Source organism: Panthera onca, chromosome F1, assembly GCF_046562875.1.
Source record: "Panthera onca isolate mPanOnc1 chromosome F1, mPanOnc1 haplotype 2, whole genome shotgun sequence".
In the NCBI taxonomy this organism is placed as follows: Eukaryota; Metazoa; Chordata; class Mammalia; order Carnivora; family Felidae; genus Panthera; species Panthera onca.
The window spans coordinates 32,479,207-32,499,235 of record NC_138355.1 but is presented as its reverse complement, the minus strand read 5'-3'; the positions used below and the strand labels follow the sequence as shown (position 1 = coordinate 32,499,235).

The 20,029-nt window shown below is 45.2% G+C and overlaps 1 protein-coding gene across 6 annotated transcripts in view; it reads right to left on the bottom strand.

Annotated features, from left to right (window-relative positions):
• The window catches only part of LOC144614886 (uncharacterized), a 171,944-nt gene that overhangs the window by 39,604 nt on the left and 112,311 nt on the right, over nt 1-20,029 (bottom strand). The window contains exon 1 of one of the 6 annotated variants that reach the window (XM_078440917.2): nt 8,882-9,984. The exons of the other annotated variants lie outside the window; for them this stretch is intronic. Coding sequence (XP_078297043.1) covers nt 8,882-8,923 — 42 coding nt within the window. The 5' untranslated portion in view covers nt 8,924-9,984. Of the gene's footprint in view, nt 1-8,881; nt 9,985-20,029 lie in introns of those variants that run through there. 6 annotated transcript variants of the gene reach the window in all.

Genomic DNA, 20,029 nt, shown 5'->3' with positions numbered 1-20,029 from the left:
AGTATCCTGGCCCGGGGCTAAGCCCTTGGCATATATTATTTCATTCAGTCCTCAGAGCAACCCTACTACATGGTAAAGTACTATTGTTATCTACCGTTGACAGATGAGGAGACTAACAAGACAGTTCACGGCGAAGCAGTTACTGGGTGACTGAGCCCGGATTCAAACCCAGGTGTGTCTGAATGCCAAGTCAAAACTTCTCCATATTACATGCCCAAATTGACATGTAGGTAGCATGTTTATTTCATCTTCAAAGAACTTCATGTATAAACTCATTAGTCCTTATAACAATCCTATGACTGAGATAATGAAAAGACAAGGTGCAGACTGGGAGAAAATATCACATATGTGATAAAGAACTTGTATCCAGAATACATAAAGAACTCTCAAAACGCAACAGTAAGAAAGTAAATCACCCAAAAAGTAAGCAGAAGATTTAAACAGCTGCTTCACCAAAGAACAAATATTATGGCAAAATAAGTACACACAAAAAATAATGCTCAACATCAATAGCCATTAGGGAAATGCAAATTAAAAACACAAAGAAATGCCACTGTATCTCCATTGGAATGGCTAAAATCATAAAAATAAGGACTATACCAAGGGCTTGCAGAATTATAGAGCAACTGTTTGCTGGTGGGAATGCAAGATTGTACACCCACTCTGGAAAAACTCTGCAGTTTCTTACAAAATGAAACATACATTTACCATGAGACTTAGCAAATCCACTCCTGGGTATTCACCCTAGAGACATAAAAGCCCACGTGAATATTTAGAGCAGCATTATTCATAATCTTAGAAAACTGGGAACAATCCAAATGTCCTTCAACAATGAGCTGATAAGCTGTCTTGCATCCATAAAAGGGAATACTACTCGGCTACGAAAAGGAATGACCTAATGAGACTCATGCACCACAGATGAATCCCAAAGGCCTTATGCCGAGGAAAGAAGCCAGTTGTAAAAGGGGACACACGGCATGACATTCTGAGAAAAGAAAACTCTAAGGGATTGTTGCCATGGGTTGGGGTGAGGGATGGTTTCACTTCACAAAGGCAGTGGGAGGGAATTTTTAGGGTAAGGAAAGTGTTCTGGATCCTAATTGTGGTGGTATTTACATGGACATACACATTGTTAAAACTCCTAGAACTGCACCCACCCCCCAAATAAAGCACACCGCATATAAATTAAAACACTAACAGTAAAAACCCTATGAGGTACGTGTTCTAGTGTGGGTTCTCCAAAAAGAGACAACCCTGAGATAAGAAACTGGGGGCTAGGAATTTATTTGCAAAGGGAATCCAGGAATCACAAGTGAAGAAATGGGGAAGGTGAGGCAGAGAAAGGAGAAAAGAAGAAGAAGAAGAAGAAGGAAGAAGAAGAAGAAGGAAGAAGAAGAAGAAGAAGAAGAAGAAGAAGAAGAAGAAGAAGAAGAAGAAGGAAGAAGAAGAAGAAGAAGAAGAAGAAGAAGAAGAAGAAGAAGAAGAAGAAGAAGGCAGCGACTGCACTAATGAGTGGGTTTCCACTGTGGACAACTCCAGGTCAGTCCTGCTGAGAATCTTCTGGGAAACCATATGGAATGTGTCTCAGAAACACTCCAACTATAGGCATCTTTCATTCGGTTCAGATTAAGGTTGCCTCTGGGAGCACAAACTGTTAGACTTCTAGATTTTGCAAGAGGCTTTGAAGGCCCTCAGGCAAAGAAGAAGAAAGACCCAGGTCCCTAAGGAGGGAAGAGGTTGACTGTCTATCTTAGCTGCTGGTGAATCCAGGTGGGCTGAGGGATACAGGAAGGCAATCAGCAGCATTTGCTAATGAGGATTAGCAATGGATGCTCTACACATTTGGGTTTGCAATAAACTGGGGGAAATTTGCCAAACGACTAAAATAAATACATGCATGTTGATAATAAGACCTCAAGTCATCAAGGAAAATACTTACAATATGCCAAATACCACATTGGACTATTATACAATTCTTCCAACAGCCCTATGAGGTAAGCATTAATATGCCCATTTTACAAGCAAGCAAACTGAGGCTCAAAGCAATCAGTTAGCTTTCCCAAAGATGCATGTGCACACGTGCGCGCGCGCGCACACACACACACACACACACACACACAGCTAAGGAGTCATAAGATAACATAGAAGCCCATAGTTTTTCCACCATGCTTGGTTACTGCCTACTCTGATTTATGTTGCTACAAAGCATTACAGAAGATAGAGGAATTCTGAGAAAGCTGTGCACAGCATTGGGAACCATGCATTGCGATTGCAAAGCCAGATCTAAGGCTGAGGTCAGGGCTTCTCTTTCCAGCTATCTATGAGCATGTCATCGTTCATTTGAGTCTCCAGTGGCCAGTGACAGAAAACAAAAAGACATGATACTCAAAGCAATCCACTTTAATTCCGTACACAAATGTTGAGAAGGTTTTGATACTTTGGCTAATAAGAAATTAAAAATTGGCTGTAAATAATAATGATCTCTCCTTCTGCTGTTATCTCATTGACATAAATGACCGAGCTGATGCTCTAGCTGGAAGCATGGATCCTGTAGCTACAGGCTCCTTAACACCCCCATGGAACTCTTACCTTTTATTCTCCTTACTGCTTCTTAATGGGCAGTCCTCCAACTCTGAAGGTGACTTTGCTGCAAAAGGACATGAACTTGGAGTTGTTCTTCACTGCAGGGAGTCTAAGATTAGAGAGTGATCCACATTCCCCTCCTCTCTCCCAATCTCTATTGTCATCATAGTAGCTGGACACAGAGACTACAGGCAAACCTGGGAGATATTGTGGGTTTGGTTCCAGACCACCTCAGTAAAGGGAGTATCACAGTAAAGCGAGTCAAATGACTTTTCTGGTTTCCCAGTGCATATAAAAGTTATGTTTACACTATACTGTAGTCGAGTAGGTACGCAATAGCATTGTGTCTTTAAAAATGTATACACCTTAATTAAAAAATACTTTATTGCTGAGGTGCCTGGGTGGCTCAGTCGGTTGAGCATCTGACTTTGGCTCAGGTCAAAATCTCATGGTTTGTGAGTTCAAGCCCCACACTGGGCTCTCTGCTGTCAGCTTCAGATCCTCTGTCTCCCTCTCTCTCTGCCCCTCCGTTGATGGCATGCGTTCTCTCTCTCTCTCTCTCTCTCTCAAAAATAAACTAAAAATTTAAAGAATACTCATTGCTAATAAAAGGTAACCATAATCTGAGCCTTCTGCAAATCCTAATCTTTTTGCTGGGGGAGGGTCTTGCTTCGATGTTGACGGCTGCCGACTGATCAGAGCGGTGGTTGCTGAAGGTCAGCACGGCTATGGCCATTTCTTAAAATAAGACAACAACGACATTGGCTGCATCCATTGACTTTCTTTCACGACCGATTTCTCCACAGCATGTGATGCTGTTCAATAGCGTTTTACCCCCAGAATTCCTTTCAAAACTAGAGTCAGTCCTCTCAAGCCCTGCCGCTGCTTTATCAACTGAGTTCTTATGAGAGTCTAAATCCTTTGCTGTCATTTCAACAACCTTCACTGCGTCTCCACCAGGAGAGGATTCCAACTCGAGAAACCACTTTCTTTGCTCATCCGTGAGAAAACAGCTCCTCGCCGGTTCCAGTTTTATCCTGAGACGGCAGCAGTTCGCTCACAGGCTCTGCTTCCAATCCCACTTCCCTTGTTCTCTCCACCACATCTGCAGTGACTTCCTCCCCTGAAGTCTTGAACCTTCAACTCGTGAAAGCAAAAACAAAAGCAAAAACCCATGCTACCTGTGAGGTGTGATGAAGTGAAGCTCAAGAAAACGAGGTATTGCCTGTACAGACTTTTGGCCAAAGAACAAAGGAAAGCTAACTGACCCACGTGGGCACTGAACCCCTGACCTCATTAGCATTGTTTTCTCACCACCTCCGCTAACGGACAGCCCAATTAGGAGCACTGAATCAAAGACGGAAGTCACCCCTTCACCTGGAGCTAAGAAAAGCCCACAACTGCTGGTTAAGAAGAGAATGCTTCTCAAATCAAATAAACACAGCATGAACATCCACAAGCAATTTCTAAGAATCTTCCCTCCTTGCATGGCTGTGTCCAGCAAGAATTCCTAGCAGTGTGGCTTCCAGCCTGGAAGGTGATGACGGCTTTGGGAGCATCGCCCTGGGATGGATCCTGCCGGAATGTGCTGGAGAGTGCTTCTCAGAGAGACTCTCAGGTCTGAGCCAACTCGAATCTTCTGCAGTTGTGACCCGCCCCCCCACCCCTAGCCTCTTCTTTGAAACCCTTCCACACTGTCAGTCCTGACACTTGAAGCTCTGCCTATGAACAAAACACTTCTTTTGAGTGTCCGCTGAGGGATCTATGGCAGAGATATTTCCACAATGGGTTTTACAATTGAAATGACTCTTGCTACTCTATGACAGCATAGAGGTTCTTCAGAGTGGTTCTTAAACTGTGAAGTACAACTCCCTTGTTCTGAAAGGTAGCAAGTTTGGATATATGTCTCTGTCTGCACAAGTCTGTGTATAGATACGCTTTTAAAGATCTCTTTAAAAAAATAAGTTGAATTACATCTCATTAGTTGTACTCCTTTTTTTTTCCCGAAAGCTGAAGTTATTTCAATAAGTCCCCAGGATATAATGAGTGAGTCAGTCAGTCAAGGAATGTTGTTAATAAAATCAAAGAAGATAGCTCAGTTCCCAGATGAGTTATGGGACTTTTCTATAGCCATGGGTCATAATCCTAGGCAAGGCCAACTAGCTCAATGTGACGTGATTTACATAATGACAATAAGTGGAGACAGAGCATGGAAGTTCATTGTAGAAACGTCTCCAATGGAAAATAATAGCCAATTTTGATGGCTGGGTTTGGCTTTATATTAAGAGTGGTGAATGAGAAGACACATGCCCAGAAGTAGAGGCCCAACCAAAGGTGAATTGGTTCCAGACTACAAACTATGGCTATAGTTCAGAATACATTTTTCTCTATGGAGGATTCTTAACAGCTAACCTGTCCTTTTCCTCTATTCTACTCTTCCCAGGATGAGACAACAATGAAGTGTCCCCTAAGCTCCCACCAAGCACATAGACACAAGCAAAGTCCAGCTTATGAGTTGATTCTGACTCCATTTGGTAGGCATCACTAGTGTTCCAACATCCCATTCTCCTCTCCTTCCAGGTATAGGAAGATTACAGAGCCTTACCCTTTGAAGTTGCCTTTGTGAGTCATTCAGGCCAATGAAATGTGATCAGAAGAGTCCAAAACATTTAATAGTTTATATACAACTCTCTAGACTTGGCAGCAACAAACCCAGAGGCAAATCTGAGCCTCCAGATGAGACGTCAGTACCAGGAATGATGGCATCTCATCAGCCTGGGATCTTGAGTGATGTCTATGTGAAACAGAGTTGCTTCTGACCCTACACCACCACCTCTTAATGGTAGGGTAAGCAGGAAATCAACCTTTGTTATTTTAACCATGGAGAGTTTAGGGTTGTTTCTTTCCAAAGTCTGTCCGAACTGCCTTACCGCAGAAGAAACTATTCCAGCATCTCAGCCTCTCAGAGAGTGGGAATCAGGTATCTGAAGTCTTGACAAGAGTCCCGGGAATCTAAGTGCTCACTAAGGCACTCTCTACAATACTAGCCTTGACTGTGTAACTGAGTTCATGCTTCCGTTTTTCCTCTGAGCTGGGAGTTGACCCTATACTAGCACTCTCCACACCTCCATAACATCATCAATGTCGTTTTAGGTTATCTTCTGCCTCCACCTGTACTATGACACCTGTCATGCCACCTGGCTTGAGTTTAGACCCTGTCTGAACCACTCCTGGTTTGTCACACCACCTGTCACACTGCCTGTTCATTATGCTGCTCTCCCAGGGTTCAGCCACAGGTTTCTCTTCTCCCTGCTTGTCCTCTCTCTTCAGTAGGCAAAGGCCAGAAATATTCTACAATAGGCGTGAAAGAAGTTGAATCCAACAGGTAGACTGCGGACTTAGCTGAAACTTAGGCAAAAGATTAATGTCAAGAGACTTCATATGACTTAAAAAGGGAAGCTTTACTGGTAAATTCTGTTGTGGTCAACACCAGGAGGCCCAGAGGAGCAGACAGAATCAGGGAAGTGTGCAAGGTGATGTAAACCCTCGATAAAACAGATTCTGGAGTATTGGTTGCATTTCTGAGGCAGGGGATACAAGACGATCCGGCTCTTGGCTCCAGGGCAAATGTGGAGCCTGTCTCAGAAATAAGGACAAGGTCAACTATTCAGCTTTCTAGCCCAAGGTCTAGGGGATTTGAAACACAATGGACAGCTGTAGTTTCTTAAATCTTTCAAACTTCAGGTTTGTTCTGGAGTTTGGGAGAGGGATGTGCCTAGTAAGTGGTGTCTACGACACTTGACATGAGGCAAAAGAGGCTAAGAACCAGGCAGGATCTGACGATCTTCCTTAGTGAAGCACACTGGCAGCAGGATCAGACCATTGTGCCAAGCAAGAAGGCAAAATTTCCAAACTGAAGCAATTTGAGGGGACAACTAACAATTCATGAGCTTGCATGATTGTTGACAAGTTTATCAATGCATAGAATCTTTCTGGATTGGGTATAGAGAAGACAAGTGTGGACTCTAGGATATCCTCAGCCCTCAGGGCATACATTGGGTCATACTACGAGCCCCGATGGTTTAGGCTGAGGGATAAGGAGGGAATAGCTCCAACAGGCAGTATTTACCAAGAACTAGCTGCATGCCTACAAAAACTGTAGGAAGATTTGGATGCATTCCTTAAGGAGATTTTAGTTTTAGGGTAAAAACAGGTAATGGACATGAAGCACAGGGCAAGAGTTATTCAACAACAGGTATGTTAGTGGCAACGGGCACTGGCATGCCTCTAGGTACCACAGGATTGCAGAGAGGAGTGGAACGACTTGCCGGAAAAAGTCAAAGAAGTCTTCAGAGGGAAGGTAGGGTTTTATGTAGAAAGGTGAGAGATTAGACAAAGCTAAAGAAAGGGTAAATATGACAAGTGAAACACAACGAGCAAAGGCCTTGAAGTAAGGGGAGAGATTCATGTTAGATGGCAGGAGGCCAGCCGATGAGAGAATAGGGGTGCTTATCAGTAATAATTTAGGGGAGGTGGGTTATCTAAAATGTAGCAAAACTTGGCAAGCAGAGTGGCTGAAACTTGCTGATGTAGAAATTAGAAATCCATAGCATAATTCACACAGCTTTGAGTGGGGCGCAGAAAGAAAGGACTGTGCAGCAGGTTCAGACTGTGGTACAGGCAGCCTGCCACGTATTCGATACAGCCTGTTGGACCTGATGATCCAAAAAGATGGCATGCAGAGTATACGGCAAACGCTAGTAGAAGAATCAGAATATAGAACCCTAAGTTTCTGAAGTGAGGGTATGCCATCTATAGCGAAGAACGAAACATTTAAAAAAGAGTTCCTCACATGCTGCCGGACCCTCGTAGAGATGGAACATTGACCATAGGACACAGAGTGGCCATGGTCTACTAGCCAGAACTACCCGTCATGATGATCTTTATCAGACCCACCAAGTCATGAAAGGCTGGTCAGAAACAAAAGCTTTCAATCGTTAAGATGGAATAGGACATCCAGGATCAGACATAAGCACAGTCAGAAGGTACAAATGGCAAAATCAGGGGCCCAGAAACCTGTGTCAGCCACTGCTGATGCTTTTGCCCTTGGTTCGCGTCTATGACCATGTGGCAGGCACCTTATGAGCACCTGAGGGAGGTGAGGAAAGGCCAAACTTGATATACGGATGGCTCAAAATGTGAGTGCAAGCTGAAAATGCACTCCTGATGAACTACACCTCCATTAACCGGTGGCCTTCAGCAAGAAGGAGGAAATCCTTCCAATATGCAAAGCTTTAGGTGGTATATGTGATCATAAACTGTATATGGAAAAAAAAAGTCAGCTGAAGTTAGACTATACCAAGACTCATGAGTAGTGGTGAATGGCTTGGCAAGACAGGGATCTAGAATGAAGAGGCTTAGAAGATTGGAGACCAAATCTGAGAAAGACACATGTTATGAATCTATAGAGGTGGGCATGAAATATGAAAATCTTTTTATAGTATGTTAATGTCCATCAGAGAGTAACCATGATGGAATAAACAGCCAACTAAATAATCAACTAAATGTAACAACTAGGCCAATTGATGTCAGCCAACCTCTATCACTAGTCACTCTAATTCTGGTGTGATGAATGGGACAGCCATTGTGACAGGAATTGGAGGCATGAAGAGACCCTAAACTATGGGCTCCCGCTCACCAGAGGCAACTTATTTGTCAATGCCAAATGTCCAACTCAACATTCATAAAGACCAGTTTTGAGCCCCTTACATGGCATCATCCTTCAAGAAGACCAAGCAGCCACCTGGTGGCAAATTGATCAAAATAGATTCCTTTCACCCTGGATGGGGTAGCAATTCTGGACTGAAACCAACATACAGATTGCTTGCAAGCAAGGCTTTGGCCAACTTAACTACAAATGTTTAGTCTACTAACATCCACTTCATATGTCACTTATTATGTCACTTACTACCTGCTTAATGTTTCACTTCATGTCACTTCTAAGGGACCCATTTTATGGAAAAGGAGGTGTGGCAGTGGGCATAAAACCAAAGGATCCAGTGGTCCTATGAAATATCACAACACACAGAATCTGTGGACCTGATAAAGCAATGAAATGGTTTTTTGAGGGCATAGTGGAAGTTGTTTGCTTGAAGATGATACCTGCAAGAATGGAACACCATCCTCCAGGATGGGATCTACATCTTAAATCAACAACTGTTATATGGTGCTGTGCCCTGATAGGGAGAGTTCATTGGACTGGGGACCAGGAAATGGAAGTAGGAATGGCCCCGCTTACCATCACTCCTGGTGGCCCACTTGAGAAATCCAAGTTTTCCATCCCGACAACTTTAGGCTCTATGGGTCTAGAGGTCCTGGTTCCCAGAGGGGCGATGTTTTATTAAGGACACAGCAAAAATATCCTTAAGGCTTAAGGCTATAGGTACCACCTGGTCACTTCAGGATCCTTGTACCTAGAGACAAGCAGGCAAGAAAAGGAGTCACTATACTGGTAGGGATAATTGACTTTGATCATGAGGAGGAGGTAGGACTCTTATAATGGGGGGAGAAAGAAATATGCCTGGCATACAGTTGATCCACTGGAGCACGTTTTTGTACTCTCTTGCCTAACTGTGATGGCAAATGGACAAGGCCAGCAAGTCATGGTCTGAGGAGGACATGGTGACAGGGACCTCGCACCTCTCAGGCATGAGAATCTGGTCATTCCATCAGGCAAGCAACCCAGACTTAGTGCCAACTGAGGGCAGAGGTGTCCACGTTAAGAGAGAGTATGAAATCGGGAGCAGAGGACGAAGATGATGAGTGTCAGTTGTGGCCTGAAGAGCAGCCATAATAGTGGAAACTAGTTGGTCCCATTAATCTTAATCTTGTAAATTTTCTCAAAGAGGCCATCCATAATCCTGGAGGAGCTATTCCCAGATGGGGCAAATTTACTAGACAAATGAAATGTATCTGAGTCACTCAGGGGTGGTTACTGTGTTTGCCAGGGTGTGCCACTCAGCCACATAGACACACACACACACACACACACACACACACACACGCACATGCACACGTGTGCGCGCACTCTCTCTCCACCTGTCTGTCTCAAAGAACCGACACACTTATTCCCCCAGCAATCGTGAGTTGACTCCTGAGAATTCACAGCTGACTTCCTGAGAATTTCCCTCACCTGAAGGGAGCCACCTCCCTGAAAACACATCCCTTCCCCAGCAGCCCCCGTCTATTGCCAAGAGCTGCCATGGCAACTGGCTTCTGCTGAACCCCTCTAGCTCAGAAGTACAAAATGCCTGGCGCACTTGCTTCAATTCAGAACAACTCTACAAGGCCGTACCTGTCCTAGAGCTCACTGTGAAGTTGGCCAAGCCTCTGTTATAACTGTATCACATTTCCACTCCCCCCCCCCGTCCCCGCCCAATCTTGCTTCCTTTGGTCCTTTACAGGGTGTTGTTTCTGAGACTACTTTCCAGTAAACCACATACACAAAAATCTCTGGCTGAGAGTCTATGCCCTAGAGACTTCCATCTGAAAGAGTCGGGGAGCAAACATCAGAGATCCGAGCAAACATAAAACAGGTGGACCCCAAGAGGACAGAACCGAAGGCTGGTTCTGGGAAGCTCTATTTTGTGCCATCCATCTTCAGAAGCGGATCAGCCCTCCCTCTGTTCAGGGCCAGAGATGGCCTTAAAGTGTGGGTGGGCCTGACCTATTCACATGACAATCACAAAGATTATCCAATGATACCTGGTAATGTCCCCTGATTCCCAGTAATGCCCAATAATGACCACATGGAATTACTCAGGCAAGTCCCAAAGAAATCCGTATGTAACTGAATTTCCCTGAAGTTAGAAGACTCCAGTGATGAGTTTCTTGGGAGCTTTGGAGGCAGCCCCGAAGCTGGAGATGTGGGGACGAGCTTGCAGTCAGACGTCCAGAGGTATAAGCAGGGTCACTCTCCTTTCACAGAGCCTCCCACCACGTGCACCTGCGTAGAGGAGTGCAGCACTGCCTCATGGGTGTGGCTCGACACATCCAGGCTCCATGAATGGGTTTCCAGTGTGCTGGGAGGTACCACTCTTAGCCTGTAGGGTGGCTGGGTGGGGCCTGGGGCAGCCAGAGAGTCCTCCCCCACCCCACCCTCCTGCAGAACCTACCTCTTCCAGACTGCCTCAGAAAGGTTCCCTAAAGAAGCAAAAACTGATAACACTTCCCTCATGAAAAATGCAGGAAGCATCTGAGTAAAAGAATGGTGTAAGAAGCCAGGTGAGTCTATCAGGGTCTTATTTTAAGGATTGCCAATTTACTCTTACCTTCTGGTGGCCATCTTAGAAGGGATTGAGGTGTGAGTTTTTCTGAATTTTATTTAGATCTCCTGCAATGATTCTTCACAGGGCTGTACTGTTTCTCTATCCTCTGGCCCCAGGGCCAATTAAATTCGCCATCAAATCTTATGATAAAGAAACATTCACTTGAAAATTGTCACCTGGGTAAGCAACTACCCTTGAACTAAGAAGTGCCCAGTCAATTTAGAGCTGGTCCTCACTCAGACAGGCATTCTCCTTTCCTGGACTGAGGGCTGTTTAGATACTGCCCAAGGAGTGAGAAAACATTTTCTTCTCTCTTATGCCACTTGCCCTTATAGGTATAACCAACATACTTTTGAATCTTCCCCAGCCTCCTTCTCCCCGCCTCCCCACCTTGATAGCACCATATGCTTTCAACTCAGAAAGAAATGCTGGTTTCCTCTTTCCCTTTATTCACTGCGGGGCAGTGTCAGATGGTGTATCTATCCACGTAGTGGGATTCAAGGAGACTGTAGGGGAGAGGTATGGTCTGGCAGGAAGCCATACTTGCCGGGCCTGCAGTCTACAGGGGCCCTCCGTCATGGCCTTGGGCAGGCCGCTTGACCTGGGCCTCGGAGGAATTCAGCTCATTAATGGAAAGCTGCTGGTGGTTTAGGGTGAGCTATCTGACACCCAGAGAGAAAAGAAGAGTTGCAGTTGCCAAGAGCTGCTGCTGTGACGGGCTCACCTTAAGACAGTGAGCTTCTCAATTCTGTGCGAGAGACGTTTTCTCTGATGTTTGAGTCGGAAGTCAATCCAGGCTCCCAAGCAAAGTCACAACGGCTCCTCCAGGCTCACCAGTGTTGGTTGCGATAGCAAAGCAGCGACTGTTCAAGATTTTCACCTCAAAACCCATGCCAACACTTCGTCTTCCCACTGCTGGGAGCAAGGTGCTGAGAGTCTTGCTATTTATTACATCTTGTCTTTATGATAACTTTTCATAGTCTTTTCCAGCTACTGAACTCATGCAGATCAGGGGAAGGTCTCTTTACTTCGACCCTTCCCCTTTATAACAGCAAACAGATGCTCCTGATCCTGGAAACGTTGGTTTTCTCAGCCCACTAACTCCAACTACACTACATTTCCTCCTTATCATCACTATTTAGTCTGTAATTATTCCAGTCTACTAACTCCTACAGAGGTTGGGGACCCCGTGGCTAAACTGCAGAAATCACTGATTTGGGGTCCTTCATTATCATTAATAAACCCAGGACACGGGAGTCCCTAGAGGTCCAGCTCCTCCAATGTGATGAACGTTAATGTTTACAATCCAGGGACAGAAAGGGAAGCTATTGGCAAGGGCCTTGCCGTGAAGATCGGCAGCTTTGTGCAAATCCATTGTGATCACTGGTTCTGTTTATTCTCTAGTTGTAAATGGCTAATAATAAGCTAATTTGGCTACGTTATGAGAATGGCATCTAAAACAATGAAGAAATGAAATGCCGATTAGGCACAAACCACTTATTCCCAAAGCTTCAGATCACCATATCCCGAGCTACCCTGATGTTTGACTCCATAGGGAAATGCACGGGAATCAACCAGCAAGACAGTTGCTAGAAAACATCCCATACCAAAACGTTTTCACTTGACCTCACCTACCAAAGCCAGTGAACGTCGGCAACTGGTGGTGGCTACGCAGGATCAGGGGGAGACCTTTAGGGCGAACCTTCAGTTTCAACGAGAGACCAGTGGCCCACAGGCCTACATTAACTTACAGAACTGCCTGAGCTATGTCGGAAATGAGCAGCTCTGATGTTCAGTAGTCGTCTTCCTCATCGGCTAGCGGAGACTCAGGTTGCTTCCAAGCCCTATACACGCGGAGAGCTAAGAGATCACAAGCACGCAACAGCACCGGTGCCATAGAATTATTTATCCTATAGAAAAGCTATGCATTTGTCTTCTGCTTCTTAAGTGAACTCATCGATTAGAATTCCCGTTGTGGATATTTGGAAATTGTGGCATAGAGACAGAGAGGTCTGGGCTGTTTCTTGGCTTTGAGTTGGTAATCCGTAGTAGGAAGAAGATGGCCTACCGTGTCCCGGCAGGGCTCTGTGGAAGTCATTTACATATGCTCTTTAGAAGTGCCCTTCTCTCACTGGCCCTTGGGGATGTCACAGATGGCAAACAGGGAGGGCTTGCTGAACCCCAACATCTGGTCAAATGGTTCCACATAAGGAAGGAAAGTTAAACCTCTTTTATTAGAGTAGGTTACACACCGCTCCAGGACCTCCATCCCCTCTGCTTCAGAAACAATTATCTTAAAGCTTTAGATGGATTTTGAAAACATTCAAAACCTAAGAATAGCTGTCTCGGTAAGAAGAACTTATTAACACAGAGATTTACATATTTGAAGCTAGTCGGTAAGAGTCTTTGGGGGAGGACAAAAGGAAATTCAATGAAGAGAAAAGGGGGTGAAGAACTCAACAGTTCAAGTCTGAGGTCTATTTTATTTCCCGTCCTGTGGATTTTTACACGTTGGCTCTCTAAGATAAGAACTGGTTAAAAATTAAGAGGAAAGAGAGCCTTAAATAAATGGTAAAGCTAATAGAGACCTGGGGACAGAGCCTTCTCTCAAATGCACAGCTTGCCGCTCCACATATAGTATCTTGAAAAATCTTTACTGCCTTCAAAGATACAGCCCTTGGCAGTGAGCACCATGCCTCCAAGTTTAGAATGCGGACCTCCATATTTATGTTCCCCAGATGGTGGAATTTATAAATGCACCATGGGGTGCTATTGAAATTAATAATTTAATTCATTTCCGTGATTGTGCCGTGATTGCTAGTCATTACGGCAATAGCATTTAGCAGAGTGTCTCAGTTCTGGGATGGCGCTGAAGGGTAATCTCAGCGAGAGTAATTCCTCCGTCATCCTATTTCGAATGCAGGCAATCCCTTCTGAATGGGGAAGAGCCAAAAGTTTCTGGAATGAAAATGAAGGCAGCATCAACCTAGTTAGATGAAGATGGCTTCGATTCATGCGATTTCCAGAGTTTGAAATGAGCCCTCCAAGGAACACTAATGTGATCTGTGATTGTTTAGCTCGGAGAAGGGACAGGTAAGAAGATCCCCGATCACTGTCTCCGAACATACAAATCGTGCACACCATGCCTGCGGACAATCTGTATCCAAATAAGTGAGAATTAACTGCCCTTTTACTTTGCATTCCCACTCGTCTACTCACCAAGGGAATGTACACTGGCAGCCGGACTAAATGATTGTTGAAGTCCCTTCCAGAGATTCTCAGAGATTCCCTGAGTCAACGGCGAGGTTGGGAGAATAGCGGAGTAGTGACTCTGTATCTCCTCAGGGGAAGCACTTACTTCTCCCGGCCTAACGATCTGGAAGCCTAAATGCGCAAGAGGGGAAATCACTGGGCACTGGCACACCTAAGTGCGGCCAATGTGAATGAGCCCATTGGAATTTGTCACCCAAGACAGTGTAACTGCCTTGGATTTATAAAGTGCCTTTTCTTCTTTGAGGAGCCTTTTCCATATTCCCCTAGTTATCTTCAAAGTTTTTGTGAATCACCGAAGTCAGTCCTGGCCTACAGATCCTCATTCAACAGCCGAAGACACGAATACATGAATAATAAAATAATCCCAACAGATGGAAAGAGATTCTGCTACCTTGACTCCTCCTGGCCTTTGCTCCATCCATTAGATTTCCCCTTTGGGCCACTCTATTTCTGCCCAGCCCTCAGAGCCTCAGTGAACAAGAAAGGAAGCAGAAGGATTTCTGCCATGATTCCCACCAGCAGCGACCCTGTGCAAGGCCCAGGTGCAGACTCTGCCCCCCACTGCATTAAAGAGGGGAAGGGACACTTGGGAAACAGAGGGAGGAAGAGGAACGCAATCACTCTCAGCTCCCGAGCGGAGGGTTGGAAGTCAACAACACAGTACGGACCGGGCCACTTCTCTTTTGCTTCAGGATTCACTCTCCTGTGGCGTGAGTGTCATGGAGCCCTCAGGGTGGAATTAGGATATAGAAACATAACTACCTTTCTGTTCCAACCTGGTCTCAAGGAAAGCTTTCGAAGGGCTGTGGGTTTGGGAAAGTGGCAACAAAAATTTGCCCCACCGTGGTTGTGTGCTAGGGGCTACACAGCAAATACCACTCCCCCCCACACTGCCCCATGAGCTAAGTACACGGTAAATGCAAGCAGGACACCCCCAGTAATTGTTCTGAGTGATTACGGTGAACATTATGTGCGCTAAATGCCCAAGACTCCCTCTTAATCCCCTTAAGTGCCTCGAGTCTTGCTCTCCCGACAGTTTGTACCTCTTCAGTAGTGCTTTTCACACCCAGCCTCTCCATTCAGACTGAGAAAACGTGCCCTACTCACCTCCATTGCTGTCCCCATGACACCAGCACAGGGATTCGCCCATAGGAGGAACCTGCTAAATGCTTCTGAATCGCATGCATCTGATTAGTGGAAACAGTAGGTATCCCTAGAGGGGCTGGTGGGGAGGGAGGGGATTTGCTCTATTTTCTTTTTGGCCATGACAAGACGAGGTGAGGAGAGCCAAAACTCCTCATCCATATCACAGCCGTCCCCAGCCCCTCACCTATGTCACAAAAGAGAACACAGTTTGGGTGGCATTTTTCTCAGAAATGCAGGCTCACTTCTGCTTTGCACCATGGAGGATGTTGAGGGACGGGCGGGGAGGTTTCGAGGCCCTGCATTTTCCCTCTCCCCCGCTGCTCTCCTTTGGTTGTTATTGTTGCTGCTGTCAGTGACATTTCACAGGTCATTACTTATTCTCGAAAATGCCCTCCAGTGACCTGGCAAAAATATGTAGAAGAGAGGCCCTTGGACTAAAAGTCAAGTGAATTAGCACTTTCCCAAACTCCCTGTGTGAACTTGGGCAATCTTTCCCTGCCCTTGGTCTCAGCTTCCTCTTTAAGGATGCCACAGTGGAAAGAGAGTGGATTTGGGGGCTAAACGATCATGTGCTTAAACTACCAGACCTCCTTTTACAAGTTACGTGACCTTGGAGAAGTTCTTCACTCTCTTAGCCTCAAGGGTCTTCATTTCTAACATGAGGATAACATGTCCTAATACGTAGAGCGGAGAGGAGCTCTAAGCCAGCTCAGGTATGTAAAATGCTTAGTTCCACAAACTAGGCACCCAAATATGTCATTTGCTTCGCTTGTCTATACACTGGGCGCTATAGGCTGAATGTTTGTGTCCTTCCAGATTTCATTATGTTGAAACCTAATGCCCAGGGTGACAGGTGTTAGGAGCTGGGGGCCTCGGGGGGTGATTTGGTCACGAAGGTGGAGTTCTCATGAATGGGGATTAGTGCTCTTATGAAAGAGACCCCTAGCCTAGTCCACTCTGTATGGACGAAGCAGGAAGGCAGCTGTCTCCAATCCAGGAGGGGGCTCTCACCCGTACTCTCACCATGCTGGCACCCTGCTCTTGGACTTCTGGCCTCCAGAATTGGGAGCAAAAAGTTTCTGCTGCTTCTAGGCCATCCAGGCTGCGGTGCTTTGTTATAGCAGCTCAAACAGACTAAGACAACATGATTTCACCATCTCCTCCTTAGGAAGTTGTTTTAAGGATCAAATGAAATTCCAGATGATAAAAATCCCCCCAAACCACAAAATGCTATGCATCTGGAGTCACAGAGGATTAAGAAACACAGAACGTAAGTAATAAGATACTATTGTATTATGCTCCGATACCCAAAGAAAATGAGCTAGTGTTTTCGAAGTATTTTTAAAACAGTTTTTAAGAAGGTAACCAGCATGGATTATTTTATTATAAGAAGACATTTGAGGGGAGGGGGAAGGAGATGATGCGTGTGGTAAGGTATGGAACGGTGACAGAAGTGCCTCTGAATTAGAACTGCATCCTGGCTCATCAGCAAAGTGAGTCCAAACCCAAATTAAAAGTGTCAGAACGACAACAACAAAATTCGTCCGATTGCCATCTCAGTCTATCTCTAGCAATTCATGCCCATTGGAGGCTTTGTGAAGATGGCTAATGGCTCAATGTCATCATCGTGGCCTCCTGCTGAGTGTGCTGGGCATACAGGAACACCTTGGACATCTGCTACTTCAGTAGGACAACACTTTCTGAACAAATTCTGTTGCATGGAACACTTTGCCACATAATTTTCATAGTGCTCTGGAGTCAAATAAGTTTAGGAAAATCTTTACCTCTCTCTCAGACCTTCACAGGATATATTTGTAAAGTAAAGCTTCTGAGAAGTCCTGCAGACTTCAGTACATTTGTTAAACCCAGAATTTTCCAAACTGACTAGACCATAAGACTCTTTCCCTTCCCTCAGTCCACAGAGTCACAATAAATATCTGTTAGAATAGGGGTGGCCCGGTCGGTTAAATGTCCGACTTCAGCTCAGGTCATGATCTCACAGCTCGTGTGGGTTCAAGCCCTGCGTCAGGCTCTGTGCTGACAGCTCAGAGCCTAGAGCCTGCTTCAGATTCTCTGTTTCCCTCTCTCTCTCTGTCCCTCCCCCACTCAGGCTCTCTTTCTCTCTCTCTCTCTCTTTCTTTCTCTCTCTCTCTCTCAAATATAAATAAAAATTTAAAAACTTAAAAAAAAAAAGAATAACATTCTGCGTGAACACAAATCAAAGGAGAGGTTTACTCAAATCAAAGAAGAGATTTTTCACTCGCCACAGGCTCTACTCGACTGGGGACACAGTCAATATGCCACAGAGCAAGGCTGGTGGGAAACCAGGGCTTCGGGGCCTTTGCTAAATAATTGTGTCTATTTTCCCATCAGTGTGGAACAGGATGCCACTCTGAGGAGCAGAAATCCTACGTACCCTTTCAATATAGTAAACATTCAGCACCATGTGGTCACTGGTCTTGGGCACGGGGGCCCTAAATAATCCCACACGGTGCCAGAAAAGACTCCTGGGTTTGGACATTGGGCTTGCCCACAGCACAGGGGAATGCGTAGAGGAAGAAAGCAGAGGCATTGCCCTCCTTCCAGAATGATACAGCAAATGCACCAAAATATCGCCCCAAACGACTTGTTCTCCCTCCCCTGCTCAAAACCATTTCAGATCAAAACGGTAGCTAAACTCGCCATTGAGAGAAATCTGACATCTTCAAGGTGGTTGTATGGTTTTCTCAATTTTCTCCCTGAACATGGTTTTGGTTTAAAGCACAAAAGCTTAAATTGGGCAGTAAAAATCATACAGGGTGGCAGGGCACACATTTCACATCCTTTTCCTAGCACCCTGCACACGCACACACACGCGCACACACACACACACACACACACACACACACACACACATTCTTCTATTTATTTTCCTCCACTGTGCAGATTCATTGGCATCATCCTTCCCTCCCAGTGATGATCTACTCCATTGTCTTCTTGCCACACAATTCAATTCAAGACAATTGTTTCTTATCCACTGTGTGCCAGGCACTGAGCTTAGAGTCACCCGTTCTCAGAGTCATCTTGGAGCAGAGTCATCTTGGATTCTGTCGCTCAGGCACAGTATCTAATTGATCACAAAACCCCATCAATTCTACCTCTGCAATGCCACCCAAATATTACCAGATCCACTTTCTTAGCGGCCTTCATCATTTCTCACCTAGATATTACAAGCAGCCTGGTGCATCTTCCTGGTGTGTGAGCATCAACCCATTTCCACATTAGGGCAGCCAAAGATCCAATTATGAACCGATAAGGCAAAAGACCTTTAATGACTCTACAGGAAACAGCCTCAGCTTTGGACGGCAGCCCTTCACAATTCCAGGTTTCAGGACTCCTGCCTTCTCCCTTGCCCCTACATCACACCTTCCCCAACAATAATTGGATCTTTTTCATTACTGTATTCTTAGCATACAATACTGGGTCTGGCACAAGACAGTCACTCGGTAAATCTATGTGAAATATGTGGTATAGATGGATGGATGGATAGATGAAAGGGTGAATATATTGGTTTTCTATTGCTGCTGTGACAAATTACCACCAATTTAGTGATTTAAAAGAATATAAAGTTATTCTATTAGAGTTCTGCAAGTCAGAAGTCCCAAATGGGTCAGCAGGGCTGTGTTCCTTCTGGAGGTTCTAGGGAAGAATCTGTTCCCTTGACTCTTAGAGCCTCCGGAGGCTACTTTCATTCCTTGGCTCACGGCCCCTTCCTGCATCTTCAAAGCAAATCACTCCAAACTCTGCATCCATCTTGACATCCCTGCGTCCCTCTTACAAGAACCTTTCTGATTCTATCATTGGACCTATCTGGATAATCCATGACAACCTCCCCCATCTCAACTTAACTTTAACTCAGTCACAAATGCAAAGGCACTTTTACCATGTAAGGTAACATAGTCACAAGTTTGGGAGATTAGGACATGGTTGTGTTGGGGGAAGGGAGTATGATGCAGGCTTTCATGCTGAATCAATAGATTTTTCTTTTCAACAATGAGTGTCATAGCACTATAAGCTGCCAGTGGAAATTATAAAAAGGTGAGCCTAAACTCTGCCTGGAAAGGCAAGGGAAAGCTTCACAGAAGGAATGATGCTGGAATTGAGTTTGAAGAACAAACAAGAGTTCTAAAGGGACAGAGAAAGGCAGCCCTTCCGAGCGGCAGAAACAGCATAACCAAAAGCACAGAGGCGTGGGGATGGGAGCAGTGGGTTGACACGACTAAGGCACAGGTTCAAGTGGAGGGGGCGGTGACAGGGAGAGTGCACCAAAAGCAGGGACTTACTTGCCAAGCTAATGAGTCTGGAGTTTCATCTGAAGTATGTGGAGAATCATTATGGAAGCAAGCAGAGAGAAGACATGATCACATCACATTCTAGAATAGTCGTATCCAGTCGAACTTTCTGCAATGATGGAAATGCTCTCTATCTGTACTGTTCAGTAGATAGCCATTAGCTACTTGGGCTAATTATGAAGTACTTAAACTGTGGCTAGCATGACTGAGGCGTTTTAAATTTTACTTAATTTTAATTAAGTAGCTGTGTGTGCCTAAAGGCTAGTGTACTGGACAACACCAATATAGACCTTTGAGAAAGATCATCTGGAGAGTAGATGTAGGGTGACGTGGAAGTGTGAGAGACTGAAGGCAGGGAGCCCAGAAGGC